Source organism: Trifolium pratense, linkage group LG7 (assembly GCF_020283565.1).
Source record: "Trifolium pratense cultivar HEN17-A07 linkage group LG7, ARS_RC_1.1, whole genome shotgun sequence".
NCBI classification, from domain to species: Eukaryota; Viridiplantae; Streptophyta; class Magnoliopsida; order Fabales; family Fabaceae; genus Trifolium; species Trifolium pratense.
In genome coordinates this window covers 44,293,611-44,312,066 of record NC_060065.1, presented here as the reverse complement: position 1 = coordinate 44,312,066, position 18,456 = coordinate 44,293,611, and the positions used below count along the sequence as shown (strand labels likewise).

The 18,456-nt window shown below is 34.2% G+C and overlaps 3 protein-coding genes across 5 annotated transcripts; 2 read left to right on the top strand and 1 right to left on the bottom strand.

The window, feature by feature from the left end:
- Window positions 1–123: 123 nt before the first annotated feature.
- LOC123895207 (WD repeat-containing protein 44) lies at window positions 124–5,858 on the top strand. The gene is made up of 7 exons (XM_045945443.1): window positions 124–1,999; window positions 3,503–3,593; window positions 4,003–4,160; window positions 4,244–4,295; window positions 4,404–4,486; window positions 4,569–4,662; window positions 4,867–5,858. The coding sequence occupies exons 1-7, from the start codon at window positions 491–493 to the stop codon at window positions 5,463–5,465; spliced, it is 2,586 nt and encodes an 861-aa protein (XP_045801399.1). The 5' UTR covers window positions 124–490; the 3' UTR covers window positions 5,466–5,858.
- Window positions 5,859–11,593: 5,735 nt separating this feature from the next.
- Window positions 11,594–14,227, top strand: LOC123895206 (protochlorophyllide reductase, chloroplastic). Its single transcript, XM_045945442.1, has 5 exons — window positions 11,594–11,876; window positions 11,982–12,074; window positions 12,654–13,185; window positions 13,360–13,718; window positions 13,874–14,227. Exons 1-5 carry the CDS (start codon window positions 11,823–11,825, stop codon window positions 14,027–14,029), a joined length of 1,194 nt encoding a protein of 397 aa, XP_045801398.1. The 5' UTR covers window positions 11,594–11,822; the 3' UTR covers window positions 14,030–14,227.
- Window positions 14,228–14,838: 611 nt separating this feature from the next.
- Window positions 14,839–17,881, bottom strand: LOC123895205 (lanC-like protein GCR2). 3 transcript variants are annotated; one of them, XM_045945440.1, is made up of 7 exons: window positions 17,394–17,843; window positions 17,032–17,210; window positions 16,197–16,383; window positions 15,973–16,089; window positions 15,572–15,886; window positions 15,026–15,397; window positions 14,839–14,989 (listed from the first exon to the last, which is right to left on the bottom strand). In XM_045945440.1, the coding sequence occupies exons 1-6, from the start codon at window positions 17,568–17,570 to the stop codon at window positions 15,059–15,061; spliced, it is 1,314 nt and encodes a 437-aa protein (XP_045801396.1). In that variant the 5' UTR covers window positions 17,571–17,843; the 3' UTR covers window positions 14,839–14,989; window positions 15,026–15,058. The 3 variants fall into 3 exon arrangements, with proteins under 3 accessions (XP_045801396.1, XP_045801397.1, XP_045801395.1); XM_045945441.1 differs by having other exon boundaries at window positions 14,839–15,397; window positions 16,197–16,308; window positions 17,394–17,881; XM_045945439.1 differs by having other exon boundaries at window positions 14,839–15,397; window positions 17,394–17,842.
- Window positions 17,882–18,456: the final 575 nt, after the last annotated feature.

The following is an 18,456-nucleotide window of genomic DNA, read 5'->3' as shown; positions in this document are numbered from 1 at the left end:
TTTTTATCTTTATCTTTCAACAACAAGAAACACTGAATATTGTGATCTTATTTATGAAAGTTATGATGAGAGAATCTTAATATTTATTAAATTTGTTAAATAACAATAATACTAATAAATAATAATAAATAATAAAATATATAAAAAGGAAGCCTCTCCTTCTCTTTCTCTTTCTCTTTCTCTCTATGTTTTGTTTCTCTCTCCAACACACACACATACACAGAAACATTGCTCCCTGGCCGAACCCCAACCTCTCTCTCTTTCTCTCTCACACAACAAGTCACAACAAACAAACCAAACCCCGCAACTCATTCATTCACTCCCAAAACCAAACCCTTCTCTTTCCTTCATTTCTCCCCAATTGGATCTGATCTTCCTAAACCCACCCCCATTTGATCAGATCGACATTCTGCTCTCAGTCAGGGAAGGGCATTTTCATTGAAATGGGAATGCCCAATCCCAATCTCAACAACAACCCCTTCATTAAACCATGAACAAAACAATCCTGGTTTCTTCATCATCATCATCATCATCTTCTTCTTCTCAACAACAAGAATCACCGCAACACGATTTCTTCTACGAATCAAACGACCGTTTACTCTCTTCTTCTTGCTCTTGTTCTAACTCCAACTCCGAAGACGAAGACCAACAAGACCAAGAAAAAAACAATCATTCTACTAATTACAATTTTGCCCTTAACAGTTACGACATATGGATCTCTCAACCTTCTTCCGTTTCCGAACGTCGTTCTCGTTTACTCCAAACCATAGGTTTGTCATCCGACCCTGCTCTTTCACGCGGTAATCCTCTCCCACCTTACAATGCCATCTTCCGATCCAAATCTGACGGCAGTTACAATGACAACAACTCTGTTCATTCTAACAACTTTCTCTCTCTTCATAACAACTCTTCTTCATCTTCTCTTGTAAATAATAACTGTATTCCCGCTAATTGCGGCGGATCCCCCGGGAAACCACCGTCCGGAAAGAATTCTTCTCGAACAACATCTCTTTCCGGTGGTGCTGATTTTACTGCTTCTACAGCGGCAGAGATTGTGGTTTCTGGTGAAAGTGAAACCAAGTGTGATGAAATTGAAATAGGAGAGGAACAAGCTTGTACTATTAGAGATCTTGATAATGGAAAAGAGTTTGTTGTGAAAGAAATTAGAGAAGATGGAATGTGGAATAAAGTGAAAGAAGTTGCTACTGGTAGACAGTTGACTATGGAGGAATTCGAGATGACGGTCGGTCATTCTCCGATTGTGCAGGAGCTTATGCGGCGCCAGAATCATGAGGAAACCGGCGATGGAAATGTTGCCGGTAGTGGTGGTGGTGGTGGTGGCATTAATAATAATGGGAGTATTTCTAAGGGGAAGAAGAAAGGAGGGAGTTGGTTGAAAAGTATTAAGAGTGTAGCTAGTTCAATGGCAGGTCATAAGGAACGGCGGAGTAGTGATGAGAGAGATACTTCGTCGGAGAAAGGTGGTAGACGGTCGAGTTCAGCTACTGATGATAGTCAGGATGGTTCATTTCATGGACCTGAGAGGGTGAGAGTGAGACAATATGGAAAATCGTGTAAAGAGTTAACTGCATTGTTTAAGAGTCAAGAGATTCAAGCACATAATGGATCGATTTGGTGTATTAAATTTAGTTTAGATGGGAAATATCTTGCTAGTGCTGGTGAGGATTGTGTGATTCATGTTTGGCAGGTTGTGGAATGTGAGAGGAAAGGGGAGTTGTTACTTATGGAGAAACAGGAAGATGTTAATGTTAATATGTTGTTTCTTGTTAATGGGTCGCCGGAACCCGCTTTGTTGTCTCCTTTGGCGGATAATCATCCGGAAAGGAAGAGAAAAGGGAGGTCGTCCGTTAGTAGGAAATCGTTGAGCTTGGACCAGTTTGTGGTCCCTGAAAATGTGTTTGCACTCACAGAAAAACCCATTTGCTCCTTTCAGGGTCATTTACATGATGTGCTTGATCTCTCTTGGTCTAAGTCTCAGGTTAGCTTCTGTTTTTCAGATAGGTCTTGTTGTTTCGGTATTTCTCTGAGGTGTTTTTTATGCCTCCGTGTGTATATTTGTAAAGTTTACTATTCATTCTTATATTGCATTTGCTGATCTTGAAATTGATGAAACTACAGACATGAAAGGTTTTATTATGGGTTTTCTATTATTTACTGATGAACTGATTAATTGGCTTTTCCTAAAACACAATTTTGAATTTTATTATTTGCTGTGTATATATCAGAAAATTCGGTATTCAATGTGTAATTGAGTGGAATTGTGTTCAAGTGGCCGAACAGGCATCAAGGGACAGTATCGGTTCCAAGTTGCATCAGAATACATTTAACTGTTAAGAATGTCTTGTATGTTTTGACATGTACGTTTAAGAATATATGCTAGTTTTGATGACTCTCCTTTGGGTTGCATTACCGTAGTCTTAAAAATATGTATTGTGGGGGAAGTAGAAAAAGTTCTGTCCCAATGAAAAAGTTTTAATGGATTTAAATGGTTTGTTTTTCCTATGGAGTTGCAGTATGTGATTCTAGGCCTTTCTTGGAAAAATTACATTTTAAACTGAACAATTTAGGGAGGCAACTTATACACAACAGGGTAGCAATGTGTTTAGAGATTTCTTCATATTTTGTAACCCAAAAACGAGATTTCTTCATATTTGATTTGATATTTTCTTTGATAATGAAACAAGTTTAAGTATATCTAATTTTTACTGCAATTGCTATAGTGAACTGTAGTGTGAAGACAGTTTAGCTTGGCTATAGCCCATAAGGAAAAGGGAAATAAAATTTACTGCTTAAACGACAAATATAATTTTGAACGGGTCAGTAACTTACTTAGGATGCTTATTTGTAACTTGGGGGTACTAATTAGTAAATTTTTATTTGTCTTTAAGATGGAAGGGTGCAATTTTATATTGTTTTAATATTAACTTCAGGTTAAGTAGGCTGTAATCCGTCCTTTTATCGGAAATTTTTCATTTGTCTCCGCAGCTCTCCTAATGTGTTCGAAATATTTAAAATGACTTGCTCACATTACCAAATTATGTTTCTTGTTAAAATAGTTCATACCCAATGTTTAGACAGACAAGATATTTGTCACTGGTTCTTGTTTATATTTTTTTATGAAACCATATTTAACTTAAAAGGTTTGGATCCTAATAAAGAGGGGGGGAAAACTGTCGAAGTTTCGAACTGTCGTTTTAGTTTGCCAAACTGCCCGTATAATATACATTGGAGGGGATCCTTGTGTAAAACAAATGCATCCTAACATTCTATTTGAGTCATACCTTATGGTTACGGTAACAGTAGTGGGATAAGTATGAGCTTGAGAACCTCTTGCAGTAACTAAAATTTGAAGAATAAATTATAATGATTGATATTATTGCTAGCTCAGACATTTTTTGTGTTCTTGAAATATGAATTAAAATAACAGTGGTTTTACTTTTTAGATCATCCTTGTAATGTTTTTATTCCACATTTTGCACAGCACTTGCTCTCATCTTCAATGGACAAAACAGTACGGCTGTGGCATTTATCTAGCAAGTCTTGTTTGAAGATATTTTCACACAGTGACTATGGTGAGTCATTGCAATCATTCTATCATCTTGCAATGCATTTAGACTCCCTTAACCTGAGTGGAAGTCTTGTAGGCCACTCTGATGTGCATATATTGATTAAATGGCAGAGCACTCATACTTTTATGCGGTTATATCAAAGTTTCTTCTGCTTTGTCCCTACTAAAAATTGAATTAGATTTAAATTCCATCTTATCCCTATCCAATCTAATTCAAGATACAGTTTTTGAGCATTGGTTTCCAGTTATGCACAATGCACAGTTTTATCAAAATATTTCTCTTCGCTGTGGATGTAGGACTAATTATCCTCTAGGGTGGTTAAATTTAGCAATCAAAGCAATTCAATACCCTCACTCCCTTTTTTCCTTAGCTAATTACATCTTTTCGTTTCAATCTGCTTTCTGTGGCACAGTAACTTGCATCCAGTTTAATCCTGTTGATGATAAATACTTCATTAGTGGATCTCTGGATGCTAAGGTTCGCATATGGAGCATTCCTGATCGTCAAGTTGTTGATTGGATTGATCTTCATGAGATGGTCACTGCTGCTTGTTATACACCTGATGGTCAGGTTGGTTCAAGGTTAATGTGCATCCATTTCAGCATTCAGAAATTCAACTTTTAAGTTATAACTTAGTTAAACTGTCTGTGCAGGGAGCACTAGTTGGCTCATACAAGGGTAGCTGTCATTTATATAATACATCCGGTACTGTCAGAGGCTTTTCTATTATATTTTTATAATTGTGTTATTCATGTATACCCTTTCCTGACAATTGTAGGGCCACTGATTATCTTTTATTTTTATTCTGTTCAGAAAATAAGTTGCAACAGAAAAGTCAGATCAATCTGCAGAACAAGAAAAAGAAATCTAATCACAAGAAAATTACTGGTTTCCAGGTAATTTCATGATTTATTGGCTTACAGTTGTACCTAAGTTATGATGCTTATGATTGTTTTTGTAATTGAATTTTATGAACAGTTTGCCCCAGGAAGTTCGTCAGAAGTACTTATCACATCTGCTGATTCTCGAATCCGTGTTGTTGATAGCATTGATCTGGTTCATAAGTTTAAAGGTGTGTAACACTAGCTAACACCATGTGAATTGACCATTTGGTAAACTGCTTTCTCTGCACGATAAATGGTGTTTTACAACCGTTTTCATTTTTCGTTTGGAGGGATGAGGAATTCCTCTACCTCTGCAAATTTGCACAAATGGAAACATGTCTTTGGTATATATTTATTTTCTTGCTGGTCAAATTGATGCAAGTTTTTTGCAGGCTTTCGAAATGCAAGTAGCCAGATTTCAGCCTCCCTCACAGCAAATGGTAAATATATTGTCGCAGCAAGTGAGGATTCCCATGTATACATCTGGAAAAACGAAGCTGATTGCAGGCCTAACAGAAGTAAAGGTGTCACCGTGACACAGTCGTATGAACATTTTCACTGTAAAGATGTGTCAGTAGCCATTCCCTGGCCTGGTATGGGTGATGCATGGGACATGCATGATACATTTTCTGCAGAACAACCTGAGCATGATAGTAGCAACAACGACGAAATCTCATCTGCCAATCATCCTCCTACCCCTGTAGAGGAAAACTTTGGTGTTGAGGGTTCACGAGCTGCTTCAGGTTACCATAGTCCACATCATGCAACCATTGCAAGTGCGACAAATAGTTACTTTTTTGATAGAATTTCTGCAACATGGCCAGAGGAAAAACTTCTTCTAGCCGCAAGAAATCAAAGCCCTCGTGTCAGTATAGATTTCTCAAATGGGGTAAGTCAAAAAATGTCAGCATGGGGTATGGTGATTGTTACTGCCGGTCTTCGAGGTGAGATTAGAACTTTCCAAAATTTTGGATTGCCACTGCGAATATAAGAGGCGATAGAATATGTATGGCTATATGGCATGGCGGGGAGTTAGTTGATATCAGCGCAGAAGGCAGTTGATATCACCTTCTCCAGTAGCTGGCAAAAACTGTACAGAAAAGCGGGTGAGATTTGTAATATTAGCGGGGTTTATTTAATTTCTTTCCTTGTTCTTGTGCTTATTGAATGAAAGATAGGTTATCATTCCATTCATGCACTTGGGGGGGAAATGGGGGGGAACATTGTTAAACAAAAAAAAAACAAACAAAAAAAAAAGAAGGAAAAAATGGTACACCTGAAATTTAGAAACCGATGGATGTAATCGGTAAATGTAGAGTAACGCGAGCATGGGAAAAGTTTATTCAAATTAGAAATGATGATTCTTTTACACTTGTTGCCTTGAGTTTTTGTTATGGAATTCATTATGTTGTTGTCCAAGTAAATCAGTTTTCAATAAATAGCATAGATGCAAGTGTTAGCTTCACTAATGCAACATCATGAGGTAAAATAAATTTGCAAAATTCTTGTGTAGAAAAACTCAGGCTCAAGTGTATAGTTGCTTATGCGCTTGTAATTTTAAGTAGGCTTTAATGCAGTTTTGATCTTCCTATTTTGAAAAACCTGAACTTTTGATCTCCCTATTTTAAAACTCAGCACTTTTGATCCCCCTATTTTAGTTTTTTGTTAGTTTTAGTCCCCCACCTCAATTTGGTCAAATTTTTGCTAATGTGTCATGCTCACTGATGACGTGACATTGTACATGTGGACAACTTGCTATGATGATGTCAGAAAAATTGGTGACACACAATATTTGACCTATAGAGATGCATGTTTTGCAATGGGATTCCTTAAAGATGATCGTGTTTACATCACTGCAATCAAAGAAGCAAAAGATTGGGGCTCGGGACACTATCTAAGGAAATTGTTTGTCCACATGTACAATGCCACGTCATCAGTGAGCATGACACATAAGCAAAAGTTTGACCAAATTGAGGTGGGGGACTAAAACTAACAAAAAAACTAAAATAGGGGGATCAAAAGTGCTGAGTTTTAAAATAGGGGGATCAAAAGTTCAGGTTTTTCAAAATAGGGGGATCAAAACTGCATTAAAGCCTTTTAAGTATTAGCGACACTTTTGAGATAATTTTTTTTTCTTTACATTCTTATATTTAAATTTAAACTATTTTGATCTTGTGTCTTACAAAATTAGTGTGATTTCACAAAATATAAAAATTTGATCAGTGACTGGAATTATGAAGTACTATAATAATAGAGGTTCTCTTTTGCAATAGTTTAATTGCATGTTATGGTTGAACCGTGGCATGTGCAAATTGGTGAGGCATGTTACGATGTATTTTTTTTGACTAAATGTTACGATGTATTTTTTTTTACTCAAAATAAGGATATTCATTCATTCCAATAATTGATGCAGTACATCACATGCAAATACAAATTCAACATAGCTAAAAACAAAAAGGATGAAACTGCAAACAATCTCACAGCATCCATGTTAATAGCATACAACGGCAATTGCAATATGCCTACAAATAATATAATATGATAAAAGTCACCAGAATGTCCATGCTTCCGGATCTGCAACGATGATGCCCAAATCATTGATCGAATCTGCAATTGATTGAAATCTACCTTTCAAAATGAACCAAACGAACACCGCAACAAGACGGACAAACAAACGCCGTAACAATGACGACCACCAACAAAGCGCCGCACTCAGACGACGAAATCACAAAACAAGAAAAACAAAACTAAAAAACTTAATTTATGTGAAATCACTTATTTAAATGGAAAGAAAATAAAAAAACAACTTAGAGGGGTGATTTTGGGTCAAAAATTGACCCAAAAACCACCCCTCCTTGGTGGATGATGAAGAAGAAAAGCAAAATAGGGTTAGAAGAGAGGGGGAGCGGCGGCTGTAACTAACAAGGGTAGGTTTTTTTTAATGTTACGATGTATTTAAACCCTTTAAACATGTGATTTTTTTTTTGGACACATTTAAACATTTGATTTTATCATTAATAAAAACGATTAAACTAATTACGATAACGAATTAAAGAAGCTCATTAACGATTACGAATTAAAGAAGCTCATTATAGCAAATGGCTGTTAGAAAAATTTAAATTCTATTAGATAATGTGGTTAGTTTGGATTCTAAAATATGGGATATTGATGTGAGACTGACGTTTCAATGAGCCCCATCTTAATCTTAATGATTGAACATATTCGTCCAAAATACTTCCTCCGGTCCTTTTTATAAGGAACACTTTGAGAAATTTTTTTGGTTCTTTTTACAAGAGTATTAAATGAAAATAACCATGTTAAATGTGTTTTCTTGGTCTGTGTAATTTTTCAAAGTGTTCCTTATAAAAAAGACCGAAGGGAGTACTTCTCTTTTTGTAACATAAAAATAAACTTTTCTTTTTCTTTTTCAAAAAATTTAGGGGGAGGGGATGATGTCTCAGTTCAAGACAGAAAAGATCTGAGGGTTTAAAGAGCGGTTACCTCCTCAAAAGACACTAGCTGGGTTCAAATTCAAAACCATTTAAGACATGTTTTTTTACAACCAGACAAAATATTAGGGCCCGTTTGGTGCACAGGATAAGAGACAGGATATGATAACTGTATCATATCATGTCGCAATCCAGTGTTTGGTGATACAGCAGGATATGATAAGTTAATCCTGAAGCTTATCTTATCCTGTCTCTCTAGTTATAATTCTTATCCTGAATTTGAGCTGGGTTACCAGCAGGATAGGATAACAAGAAAAAAAAAATTACTGATTTATTTTATAAAATATATTTTAAAATACATAAAATAAAATTAATAAAATATAAATAATAAAATAATTAATTTTTAAATATATATGTGATTTTCCCACAGGGATAATTTTGTAATTTATATATTATAAAAAATCAAAATTTTACTAAAATTACAATATTTTAAAGTAAAATGATTATTAAAAAATTGACAAATAGAGATATTAACTTAAATTTTATAAAAAATTAAATATAATTCTTTTGCAATAGTAGTTTTATTATTTACGTATGAGATATAACATATATTTATTTGGCTTATCTAACATGTATATATTATTGAGTTATTTATTTGATCATGATTCATAAAAAAAATTAAACTTGATTATTTTATCATGATTTTTTTTTAAATTATATAAAGTTATTTGATTACTTATTTATATTTTTTATTTATAAAATTCAAAGTATAACAAAATAATTTTTAAAAAATAATAATTGTTTTACAAGAGTAATTTTGTCAATTAAATATGTTATATATCTTATCATATTATTATGAGAAAGTATGTATTAAAAACAAAATATAATAGTTATCATGTTTGTTATCCTGTGTGCACCAAACATAGGATATGATAACTGAGTATAACTGTTATCCTGCTGTTATCCTATCCTATCCTTATCCTGTTTTATATCATATCCTGTCACTATGCTATCCTGCGCACCAAACGGGCCCTTAAGAGTTTTCTTTTTACTAAAACTATAGTATCAAGCCTCATTATTAATATTTATTTTAAATAAAAAGTATTTTAGATGTGATTCACTTTTAATTTTCAATGTAATAACTTCTATTTAATAATAATGTTAATTTGATTAAAATTGTTATTATCTTTATTTAATCTATTTTTTTTTATTATTTGTATGAAATAATCAAATGTGATACTTATACTTATAGTGTGACAGAAGGAGTATAAAATTTAGGTCTAGTTGTGTCGTCATTTGATTTGTCAACTCATTAATCATTGTATTTCTATACATTAAACATGATCTTGATTAAACATAGAAGGTTAAGCTAATAATACCCCCTTTTAGGGCACATCATTGGTACTACTACAGTTTCCTTTATCATACATAAGCTTACAACAAAGGGGAAGCTATTAACATCCTCTTTTTTCTAACAAACACCCACTTCAACAAAGTATATTCTTGATAGAAAAATATGTATGAGAAAAATATCACTAACCCTCCAGAAATAAACTTCTGAAGAGGTGGGTGTGTCAATAAATAAAAGAGGTGTTGATATTTGTCTCATACAAAAAACCAACATATAGTATAAAAGTAGACCCAATTGGACAGTGGTTTAGGATAACATAATGAAGCCCTTTGTCACATATGCAACTTGTAGCTGCTAACATTGGATATTCCAAACTTTCTAGTATCTTCTTTTAAGAAGAAGTTAATAATCACCCATGCCTCCATCCAACAAGCTGCCAAAAAATAAAAATGCTAGACTGGTAGTAATATTTTTTTAACACATATTTTCTTGGTTAAAAAACTATAGAATTGAGATAATAATATCACTGGTATTGTGTAAAAAAAAAATAAAAAATCACTGGTATTGTAACCCACTTGGGTGCTTGATTTAGTGGTATTGGCTTGAGATTTATGAGTGTGTTCTTCTTAAGATTTTAGATTCGATTTTTGCTGTGTCAATTTTGGTGGGCTAGTTCATATAGAGTAAAAAAATTGTGGCTTTAAATGAAACCTTACAAGTAAACTGTGAAATTGATCTCCTCGAATTAATTGGTTCTAGTCTTCTAGAACCAAATATTATGTTTTCAAAATAAATAAATATCACTAGTATCTATTTACGGGACAACACATTTCATACACTTAATTTTATTAGTTAAAATTTATATGAATTTCATGAATCTTATGTATGTTTCTTTTAATTTCGTGGATTTCATTTGAATTTCACGATACATCATATAAATGCATTTAAAAAGGTTTTTTCTTTACCCAAAATGAAAATATTTATACGAATAGTGCTAAAAAAAAATTGAATTCACCGAAAGTTCAAATAATAAGGTATCGAGACACTCTTATTTGAATTGGCACGAGCAAGCAGATACATACACCGATACACGAGCAAGCAGAGGCAGACAAGGAGTATAAGGAACAAGGTCAAGATAACAAGACCTAATAATAAAAATTGTAATAAGGATAATATTGGAATTTTAAAATATTTGAGGATAATTTTGTCGGTTTAATAAAATTTAAAAGCTTTCCTCCCCTCCCCTCCAAATCCCCCAAATTTCGGGGAAGCAAAAATTGAGTTTCGAAAGGATTTGGCTCCCGTCGCCTCCCCTCATATCACCTCTTAAAAATTGAACCAAATACACAAAATTTAAAATATTACCTCTCTTCCCCTCCCTCCCCTCATATCCCTCCTAAAAATTGAATCAAACACATGACAAATATTACCTCTCTTCTCCTCTCCTCCAAAATCCCCAAACCAAACACACCTAACAAATCGTTGGAATTCGACCTTAACTACGGAAAAAAATCAATTGGAAGAAAAAAATCTACTTTATGTGCCCACAGTTTTTTTAACACAAAAATTAATAGTCACTAAACAACCGGTAGAAATTTCATATATAAGCAAAAACTATTTTGTCAGATTCATTAAATAACTTATGAATTTGATCCATATGTAAATTAAATACATCAATATATATATATGAGTCAGGATCCGTTGACACCAACTAGTTTGACACCAAATGTTACACCTCTCAATAACGTTTTAACCGATATAAATTTTATAAAATCCACCGTTGGATTGAAAGTTTACATCATATAGATCATTTGTGTAAAATTTCAGACAAATCCAAAATCATTTGATATGCTATTGAGACACATAAAGATTAACGGCATTTAAAAAAAATACAAAAACCGTTAATTTTGATGTATCTCAATAACATATCAAATGATTTTGAATTTATTTGAAATTTTACACAAATGATCTATATGATGTAAACTTTCAATCCAACGGTGGATTTTATAAAATTTATATCGGTTAAAACGTTATTGAGAGGTGTAACATTTAGTGTCAAACTAGTTGGTGTCAACGGATCCTGACTCTATATATATATATATATATATATATATATATATATATATATATATATATATATATATATATATATATATAACCAGATGAAGTAATAATACTGTAAAAAAACACCCTTGAAACCACTTTCTATCCAAAAAATTATCTTGACTCCCAATCGTTTTCTGCACTTATATTATTATATCTCAATTCACATAACTCCTAATAATAATGGGGTCTATGACACAGAATGGCTCTTATTGGCAAACATTGAAATATCTTTTCTTTATGAAATCTAAAACACAAATTCTCATTGGTTGGTTTGAAAGGATGTGGCATATGCACATGCTGCTAATTATCTTATCCACACATATCAAGTGTAACACTTTCACTTTATAAATACATTTTCAAATCTAAATTTCTAAATAACACAATTTATCACATTCATTTTCATATCCTAAGGTTCATTCTTACCTTGTTTTGCTAAGTTCCAATGGCCCTTCAAGCTGCTTCTTTGCTTCCTGCTTCTTTCTCCATTCCTAAAGAGGTTTGTTCTTGTTAATGTTGTTGTTCTTGTTGTATATGCTTTTTCAAAGTTGATAATTGAGTTGAAGTTTTGAAAAATGCTTTGTGATGTGTGTTTTTTTTGTAGGGAAAGATTGGTGTTAAGGATTCAACTCTTTTTGGTGTTTCATTGTCTGAATCTTTGAAAGGTGACTTTAGCTCTTCTGCATTGAGGTGCAAGGTAACTGAAAAAAAAACTAAAGCTTGGTTTTCTTCTTTTCAATTATATATTAAATTTGTTTCTACTTACTTATCTTTGAGTATATTAAATTATTTCTGTTTGTTTCTTTTAGGGTAATTCAACATGTATAAATGTTAGGAGAATTTGTACTTATGTGCTCTAAAGGGTTTAAGGGGTTTGTGTTATTTAATTATATAACTAAGGATTTTGAAGTAAGGGTTTTAAATAAAGGTCTGTGATTGCGATCTGGGCCGTGACATAATGATCTTTGATATTGTCGAAACGGTAATATTGCCATAAATGAGGCCACATCGGCCGCATTTGGCTGTGATTCTCTGTAATATCAAGAATCACAACCGTTACTACGGCCATCATTTCAAACCTTGATGGTATTGTTTGAAAAATAGAAGAGATGTGAGATTGTGTAAGTATAGCTCACGAAATGAGTGCAATTCCTCAAAATTTTAGTACATGAGGCCAGTTTTTGTGTAACCGGAATGTGTGCAGTTTTTGTAAATGTAAGTATACCCTTTACTTTTTGTGGACATACTCTAAATTTGTTTTGTTTCTCTCTATCAGAGGGAATTGCGACAAAAAGCTGGTGTTGTGAGGGCAGAGACAGCGGCTACAGCTACTCCATCAGTTACCAAGTCATCACCTGATGGCAAGAAAACATTGAGGAAAGGAAATGTTGTGATCACTGGTGCTTCATCTGGATTAGGTTTGGCTACTGCTAAGGCTTTGGCTGAGACAGGAAAATGGCATGTAATTATGGCTTGCAGGGATTTCCTTAAAGCTGCAAGAGCTGCAAAATCTGCTGGAATGGCTAAGGAAAGCTACACAATCATGCACTTAGACCTTTCCTCTCTTGACAGTGTTCGCCAATTTGTCGATAACTTTAGACGATCCGAAATGCCACTGGATGTGCTTGTTAACAATGCTGCTGTTTACTTGCCAACTGCTAAGGAACCTACATTCACTGCTGATGGCTTTGAACTTAGTGTTGGGACAAATCATCTCGGGCATTTTCTTCTTTCACGCCTTTTGCTCGACGACATTGGCAAATCTGATTACCCTTCAAAGCGTTTGATCATTGTTGGCTCAATCACAGGTATAGTTCATAAGCATGCCCATTAGAGTTTTAAAAAATGATTTGTGACTGATATCCGGTCGCAATATCAAGGTTCTTGATGTATATGCGACCACAATGTGACTTGTGTTTTTTTGTAATATCAAGTATTATTATCTTGTCACATTTTGTACTGATCGTGTATGAATGAAACAGGTAACACAAACACATTGGCCGGAAATGTACCTCCGAAAGCTAACCTCGGTGACCTGAGGGGACTTGCCGGTGGCTTGAATGGGCTTAACAGTTCTTCCATGATAGATGGTGGAGATTTTGATGGTGCCAAGGCATACAAGGACAGCAAAGTGTGTAACATGCTCACAATGCAAGAGTTCCATAGAAGATACCATGAGGAAACTGGAATCACATTTGCTTCCCTTTACCCTGGTTGTATTGCCACAACAGGCTTGTTTAGGGAGCACATTCCTTTGTTCAAAACTTTGTTCCCTCCATTCCAAAAGTACATAACCAAAGGATACGTCTCAGAAGATGAAGCAGGAAAGAGACTCGCTCAGGTATATGAAAACAATTTGACTTTATTTTATCTTTTGTTATAGAAATAGCTTACGCGTAACCAAACATGGTCTAATAGCAATAACACTAGAGGAATTTGATTGTAAAAAGTTCATGAATCATTGGAAGTTCATGGTTGTTTTTGTTTTCGATGTAGGTTGTAAGTGATCCAAGCTTAACCAAATCTGGTGTTTACTGGAGCTGGAATAAAGCTTCTGCTTCATTTGAAAACCAGCTATCTCAAGAGGCTAGTGATGTAGAGAAGGCTCGCAAGGTGTGGGAGGTTAGTGAGAAGCTTGTTGGTTTGGCCTAAAGTGAGAGAGCCTCCAACATCTTTGCTGAGTAAGAGGAAGAGGCATTGCCATTGTCATGGAATGGAAGGAAAATGATGTCCCAGAAGACTAAAAATGATATGTTGAGTGTGTTCATTGTTGTTTTGTTAGATAGGAACTTTTATTTTTCTTTATGTAGGAGTCCATGAATTAATAAAATCATTCAACCATTTGGCAAAGTGCTTATAAACTCTCTGAAATAACTGTGCATAGTGAAATTTATGTTGAATCTCATTTAAGTTTTCCATTAATTATCATTTCAGTTAACTCCGGCTTGTGTGTTTGAAACTATGGTATGCAAGCAATCACCACACCTCAGACACAAAACTACGTGCATGTTTAAATTTCCGGTGAGTTTGACAAAATCAAGATGAGCCACCATGATTTAGAGAAAGCTACATTTTGGAGTTTCAACAAAATTACAGTGCCATCAATCCGTCATGATTTTGTCAAACTAATTGCGATTCCAAACATGGTAACCGCGCCTTGTATCAGGATACTACTTGGAAACAAACACTCATATAATGGTTTAGCTAAGATTTTGCTTCATAAAAAGGCAATTGTGCAGGCCTAACACAGGTAAAAACAGGAAGGGTGCTTATGAGTTATGAGAGTTTGTTCCTTTGAAAATGTGACATTCTTATTATTTGAATGCAATGTTAACAAAACTGAGTAAAACAGTCAGAATGAGTTTTTCATAAATTATACATATCTAGCTTCTAGCCTAAATACTTCAAGAAAAATGGATATATTGGGGACTAAAGCACAATTTCAAAATAAAAAACCTACATTTCATAGCAAGTATCATGGAGCACTAAGATTATGAACCATGCATCACAGTTTACTCCTTGAACATATCATATTGCAGTTAAAAACTACACTTCCAGAGTTGCAGTTTTTACTCCATATTTACAAAATTTCTTATTGGAAACCCAAAATATTGCGGTCTCGGGGATGGAAATATACATCTGTAATATACAACACCTATGTTGCTTCATCTATCAAGGGACTCAAAGTTCATAGCCAGGGAACCTTGCAACTTGTGGATCAATCATGTCTAGAAAGGTATAAGCCAGTCCTCCAAGACCTTCGAATAACGAATAAGGGCGATCTCCCCCATGCATCTTTCCTTCAGCAATCAATTTTTGTGCATTATCAAGTAGAAAGCAAGAAAATCCTTTAGCCCTGTACAAGTACTCCTTGTTTCCTGTCAATCTGTAAAGACAAAGAAAGACATACGTGTTCCCACTGACGCCGTGGCAAATTCCAACTCGCTTAAGAAGACCCCTCTTCCATACTACTTCACCTGCCTCTTTAGCTGCTTGCAAAAATTCAATATCCCCAAAAACCTAATTATGGTAATTAATTAGTCTTTAGATGTTTATATCAGATTCATGCAAATCATCAACTTACCTGTTCTTTACGTCATATAGACACCGCGTGCAATTCATATTTTAATGTGATAACCATAGAAAATATTGCTTCAGTGTCATGTCAAGATATTAAAGAAAGGAAAATATTACCTCAGCTGCTTTTACAAGCGTAAGAGTTACTCCAGGAGCACCATGACACCAATGCACAAGGCGGTCATATTCACTTCCTTCACTGGAGGGATAATTGCCACTCGAGAACCGATTCTTAATCAGGTAGCGTAGTGTACCCTTGATATCTTCAACCTCATCTGGCTTGAGTTCCATGTCCATCAACACATTCATGATTCCTGCAAGTCCATGAGCAGCACCCCAATATTTCTTCCCATGCCATTCATACATCAAAGGACATCTTCCCTTGTGAGCCAATTTTCTACCCGATGTTATAATTTCATCCACAATTGGTCTCTGTCAAAGTTAAATTAAAAACCAACATTGGCATGATTTTGACAAAATAAATTGCAACGAAGCACGTTGAAGCATATATGCCTTACCATGTGAGTACTAGGTATTGTGTCTTTACCAATATGCTTGTTTAAGAATGAACAAGCCCATAAGTAACCTGCTCTGCCATACAATACCTCATAGGGCAAATCACGGGGTAGCTCAATCTGTTTCAAAAGCAAAAGCACAAATATGAAAAATAAATTAAACAACCAAAACTCATGTATTGGATTATCATACAGATTATGATTTGGAAATAAATACAATAAAATACCTCTTTGAATTGTCTAAGGTAATAGTCAAGTAATCTCTCATCACCAACATGCTTAGCTATGACAGCACCAAGAGCACAAACACCAGCACGGCCACAGATGAATGTCACGCGACTGCAACTCAATTCATTAGCAAATAAAACTAGAATCACCTTACTTCCATTCTCCCATATCATGACAAGACTGTAACTGTTTAGTTTAGGTAATTTCAAAACACGAGTTTAACACTACAGTTCAAGCCATTCCATAACTTAATCCTAAGGATAAACACAAGTGCAAATTTCTCAAGTTACATAACCATACAACAAAATATTTTGATTAATAGATAACCTAATATACAGGCAACTCCATTGTCATTGTGCTTCAAAATCCAACTATTCATATCAGGCCATCCTTAACGATTAGAATCCTCTAACTGAGCATTTTAAAACAGTTGTGTTATTTGAACAACAAATTTAGACAACTTTTTAAGTGGTTATCGAAGTTCAAATAGAGTGTTCAATTATATTATGTAGATATTTAATAGGTACATAAGGTATTTGTAACTTCATTAAACATTAAACATGAATTTGAGCATGATTAACGACAATTTTCAGATGTTCAAATCTACATACATGTAGTTGAACACTTATGCTGGTTATAGTTAACCACATCCAAATTTGTGGTTAATGAAGCTACATTGATAGTTAATGAGTTTCAACAACTAGTGTATCCATTAAACATCTACTAAACATAATTAACCGCTTATATATTTGTTGCGAAAGTTGTTCAAATTGGATCTTACAAAACTCATTTCTCTTAAGTTAAGTCTTGTATGATGCATGAAAGAGAGAGGACCTTGAATTTGCTGAAGCAGAATCACAAGCCTTAACAATCTTCAAGCATAAGTTAAGATCATCCACATTCTTGGTTACTTGATAGGCCTTAAAAACCAGATATGCTGTTCCAAGAACCCCCGTGTAAAGAGTATAGTCCTTCACACGGTTCCCACTTGAACCCCATGTCTCATTCACCACCTTCAAAAGAACCAAAAAAACATATCACAAACACTTTGTGAGCAAAAATTCACACTGACCCATTATAGCACTAACATGAAAGATACTAACTTGATCCTACCCAAAATCATAAATCACAAATTGAAAGAAACCCACAAATCTAAAGACCCCAAAAAGGAAAAAATTATTATTTTTTTGGATTACCGATTGTTTGAAGTGAAGTGCTGCAGCTTGAAGCTTTGAGGTTAGTGTTGTGTAAGGTAGAGAAAGGAGTGAGGTGAGAGAGTGTGGTGTTGGTGTTTGGGAAGAGGTTGCTTCTTCAAGTATGGTCTCTGACACCAATGGTGGTGGCAAGTCGTTCGGAAAGAAGCGATCAGCCATCTCCGGCTAAAGACACAATTTTTTTCATAGATACATAAATTAATGTTTAATGCGGTGGCATTGATGCTATAAGAGTGGGATATAAGATCGTTCAACCTCGTGTCTCAAGGTTTTGGATAAAAATATGGTCGAAAACATTTGATCGGTTGTTTTTTCCGAACTCTCCAACAAATGATATGAATTTCAAAGATAACTCAATACCTTAAGATTTTTGGGGTAGATGTGACATCTCTTTTATGATCCTGAAACATAGACCTTATTATTCCGTCAGAGCTCCCCAGACTCGCCAACAAATGGTATTAGTGTTGTATGTTATTTGGCTAGGGACAATTTAGTTTATTTAAAATTCAAAGAATGAACTATGAAGAAGTAATGTTTAGCAATCATGAAGCTAAACATTAAGATCTGTTATATTGTACATCAAGACATCTCAAATTAGGTATATCTCGGTGTTTAATATTGATACGATATCGACACTTATAATTATATATTTAATTATGTTATTTCGTAAATTATTATCGGTGTCGACTTATCAGGATATGTCTTGTGTCAAATACGTGTGCTTCATAGTTAAAATATCTTTACAAGGAATACAAACCACATTAGAGGAAAGATATCAGTTTGTTTTTGCAAGTGAAATATAAATTTACATTTTTTTAAATCATTAAAATATTTAACTTTAACCATAAAATTTTTAAAAGTGTCACATAAAATTAATTCTGATGGTTTGACACTGATTATTTACAATTACATAGCATCAAAAATTAAACTACTTAAAATATTTTACAAGTATGCTAGTGACATAGCATTAATCATTAGCAAATGATGAATAATTAACAATAGCATATGATTGTACACTAAATAAACATTATAACCTTGCAAGAAA

What these genes read in the sequence shown, in the direction of transcription:
- LOC123895206 (XM_045945442.1), top strand. Translation starts at nt 11,823, where the DNA reads ATGGCCCTTCAAGCTGCTTCTTTGCTTCCTGCTTCTTTCTCCATTCCT. An exon ending in CATTGTTGGCTCAATCACAG is followed by an intron (nt 13,186 to 13,359) that starts GTATAGTTCATA and finishes TGAATGAAACAG; the next exon opens with GTAACACAAACACATTGGCC. An exon ending in CAGGAAAGAGACTCGCTCAG is followed by an intron (nt 13,719 to 13,873) that starts GTATATGAAAAC and finishes TTTTCGATGTAG; the next exon opens with GTTGTAAGTGATCCAAGCTT.
- LOC123895205 (XM_045945440.1), bottom strand. Translation starts at nt 17,570, where the DNA reads ATGGCTGATCGCTTCTTTCCGAACGACTTGCCACCACCATTGGTGTCA. An exon ending in CACTTCACTTCAAACAATCG is followed by an intron (nt 17,211 to 17,393) that starts GTAATCCAAAAA and finishes GTTCTTTTGAAG; the next exon opens with GTGGTGAATGAGACATGGGG. An exon ending in ACCTTAGACAATTCAAAGAG is followed by an intron (nt 16,090 to 16,196) that starts GTATTTTATTGT and finishes CTTTTGAAACAG; the next exon opens with ATTGAGCTACCCCGTGATTT.
- LOC123895207 (XM_045945443.1), top strand. Translation starts at nt 491, where the DNA reads ATGAACAAAACAATCCTGGTTTCTTCATCATCATCATCATCATCTTCT. An exon ending in ATTTTCACACAGTGACTATG is followed by an intron (nt 3,594 to 4,002) that starts GTGAGTCATTGC and finishes TCTGTGGCACAG; the next exon opens with TAACTTGCATCCAGTTTAAT. An exon ending in GTTATACACCTGATGGTCAG is followed by an intron (nt 4,161 to 4,243) that starts GTTGGTTCAAGG and finishes CTGTCTGTGCAG; the next exon opens with GGAGCACTAGTTGGCTCATA.